At 46.2% G+C, this 3,218-nt stretch overlaps 1 protein-coding gene across 1 annotated transcript; it reads left to right on the top strand.

The window, feature by feature from the left end:
- The first annotated feature begins 530 nt into the window (after positions 1–530).
- LOC145271646 (uncharacterized) lies at positions 531–1,160 on the top strand. Its single transcript, XM_080127000.1, has one exon. The coding sequence runs from the start codon at positions 531–533 to the stop codon at positions 1,158–1,160; it is 630 nt and encodes a 209-aa protein (XP_079983126.1).
- The last annotated feature ends 2,058 nt before the right edge of the window (positions 1,161–3,218 follow it).

Here is a 3,218-nt window from a genome sequence, read left to right as displayed (position 1 = left end):
TTTTCCTTTTTAGACTAAAATCTTTCCGATTCTGATATCGATTCTGATATCCTAAAATGTTCCAATTTTTCCAACTCCTGATTTCAGTTCCAATTATTCGTGTTGCAGGGGCCGGTCGTCCGGGGACAATCGACCCAACAACAAACAAGATAGACATGGGCAAAAGGTAAACAGCAAAAAGGCAAAGAGGAATGACAGACACAGGTTGTTTGGTTAAAGACGAGGGTTCACCTTTTATTTGCAAAGGAAACGAAAAATCGAATGTCCTGGATGCTGGTTCCTGGAACAAGTGATGACCCTGACATGATTCTTGACACGGGCAAACAGCTGGCAGAGAAGTGGCTGAAAATACAGATGAACCCGAGATCAACTCATCAACCCCTTTCATACAGCTTCCACCGTACAATGCGATCAACACAAGGAGTTGGTTCATCCAACTTGAGGCTATATTTGCAGCCAGGAAAGTCACACGCCAAGACTCCAAATTTGCCTCAGTGGTACAAGCCCTTCCTGCGACAGTAGTGGAAGAGATGGAAGATATCCTCCTCAACACATCAGACCAGCTCCTATACACCCACCTAAAAGAAGTCATTCTCAAGCATACAGGATGTTTGGATGAGGACCTCATTAGAGATCTATTCTCTAATGCGTCTCTGGGCGACAGAACACCATCCCAGCTCCTGCATTTCATGAAAAGTCACCTTGGAAATCACACCATGGCTGAAACCATCCTCCGAGGCCTGTGGATGGATTGGTTACTATCAAACATTACTCACGTTCTGGCTCTGGTACCAGTAGACACACCCCTGGATATTGTGGCTGATTCTGCCAACAAAATTTACTCCCAGGGCCACCAAAGTGTCCACCAAGTTGAAACTCTCACTCAAACCCCTACTCAACGCTTGGACAAGGCGATAGCTCAGTTAAGAGCTGAGTTCCAAGACCTGAAATTCTCCCTGCTCCAGAGGCGACGAAGCCCGGCACCAAATACCCAGAATCGAAGCCCAGCACCATATATCCGGAATGGCAGCCATACCCGCAACTCAAGTCGGGGACGAAATAACAACCCAGACAAATGCTGGTACCATCAAAACTTCGGCGACCAAGCCCGCAAGTGCCAACCCCTCTGCAAACACCAGAAGACCCAGAGAAACGACTAAACCAGCAGACAGTGGTGACAACCCCTGTTGGTACACAATCGCATAGTCGTCTCTTTTTATGTGTGGGACCGAAACAATAGCCTAAAATTCCTAGTCGACACGGTGCAGCCATCAGCATAATACCTCCCGCCATCAAAACAACTTTGAAACCCACCCCATTTCAACTGTGGGCAGCAAATGGCTCTGTCATAGAAACTTACGGGAACAAGGAATTAATGCTCAATATCAACCTCAAGCGTGACCTCAAGTGGTTGTTCATCGTAGCAAACGTCAGAACACCCTTGCTTGGCGCTGATTTTTTGGCTTATTACAATTTGGCTGTTCACATGAAGACTAGGACCCTGTCCGACAACACATCTTTAAAGATTACGGGGACTCCATCACATCTGAACTCAACTAGGATTAGCATACTCATGGCTGCAACGACTCCCTCCACTTAAGTTGATATATGCTAAGAAGGCATTCAAGGAGATGCTGGCGGACAACATCATCTGCCCCTCAGACAGCCCATATGCCTCACCACTGCACTTGGTACCACAACACATCTTTAAAGATTACGGGGACTCCATCACATCTGAACTCAACTAGGATTAGCATACTCATGGCTGCAACGACTCCCTCCACTTAAGTTGATATATGCTAAGAAGGCATTCAAGGAGATGCTGGCGGACAACATCATCTGTCCCTCAGACAGCCCATATGCCTCACCACTGCACTTGGTACCAAAATCTGATGGGAGAACTCAGAGTCTGCATAGACTATCAGAAACTCAACACGTCCACTGTTCCTGAGCACATATTCACGATTTTATCTCGAGCTTACAGGGGGCCCGTATCTTCTCAAAAGTAGACCTGAAGAAGGCGTACTACCAAGTCCTAATCGCTCCGGAGGACATTCCAAAGACAGCGGTCACAACCCCTTTTGGACTGTTCGAATTTTAAAAATGCCTTTCTGACTGCGTAATGCGGCCCAGACATTCCAGAGATTGATGGGCAAAGTCCGGCGTGGTTTGCCATATGTCTTTGCATACATAGACCATATCTTAGTGGCCAGCAAACATGCAGATGCGCACAAGCAACATCTAGAGGAAGTGTTTCGCTGCCTAACACATTATGGTCTTCAAATCAATCCCGACAAATGTGAATTCGGGGCACAATACATAGATTTTCGCAGACACCACAGAGATGCCCAGGGAATCACCCCACTTCCTGCAAAGATAGAAGCCATCCAGAATTTTCCAACGCCTACATCCGTAAAGAAGCTGCTTCATTTCTTGGGGATGGTAAATTTTTACCGATGATTCATCCCCGGATGCTCAGACCTCCTCACCTCATCTCCCTGACGAATCTTCTCCAGAGGAAAAACAAAGCCATCACCCTGGAGGGCGACTTGGAAAAGGCATTTCAAGCCACAAAAACTGCCTTAGCTAACTTTACCAAGTTAGCGTTTCTAAACGAGTACACATGAACGCAGATATACCTCGCAACAGATGCTTCAGACACGGGAGTGGGAGCGGTGGTAGAACAAAAGTGTGGTGGTCAACGCAAACCCATTGCATTCTTCTCTGCAAAGCTATCCCCCGCTCAGTCAAGATACAGTACCTTCTCAAAAGAGCTTCTGGCAATATATCTCGCCATCAGACAATTTCGACACCTATTGGAAGGGCGCAACTTCCACAGATTAATATGGGAGACTATTTTCAAATTCTATTCTAAACTGGGAATGGGCAAAGGGCTTATACTAAGTAGATATAAATAAGTCCCGCGTACCATTTTTTTTTTTTAATGGAGAGTAGATAATGCAGTGAATGTGTTATCAGCAGCTCCAGTAACTCTCGCTTCTCCTTTTTTGTCCCTCAGTCCTCATTTCTAATGGGTGATGTTTCTGACAAAGGGTGAAGAAAAAGCTGCTTCCCAGGTCGGTAGTACTTCGTGAACAGTAGTCTGAGATGTCGGAAATTTTCTGTCTCTATGTCTATCCTTGCGGCCATGTCACTAGTAAGGGTGCTGGAGGTAAACGTTTTCATCTGGGCTGACGTTAACCGCCTGATAGTCAGGG

This window comes from Euprymna scolopes, chromosome 4, assembly GCF_053919585.1.
Source record: "Euprymna scolopes isolate OS-2025 chromosome 4, ASM5391958v1, whole genome shotgun sequence".
NCBI classification, from domain to species: domain Eukaryota; kingdom Metazoa; phylum Mollusca; class Cephalopoda; order Sepiida; family Sepiolidae; genus Euprymna; species Euprymna scolopes.
This window is presented reverse-complemented; position numbering and strand designations above follow the sequence as displayed.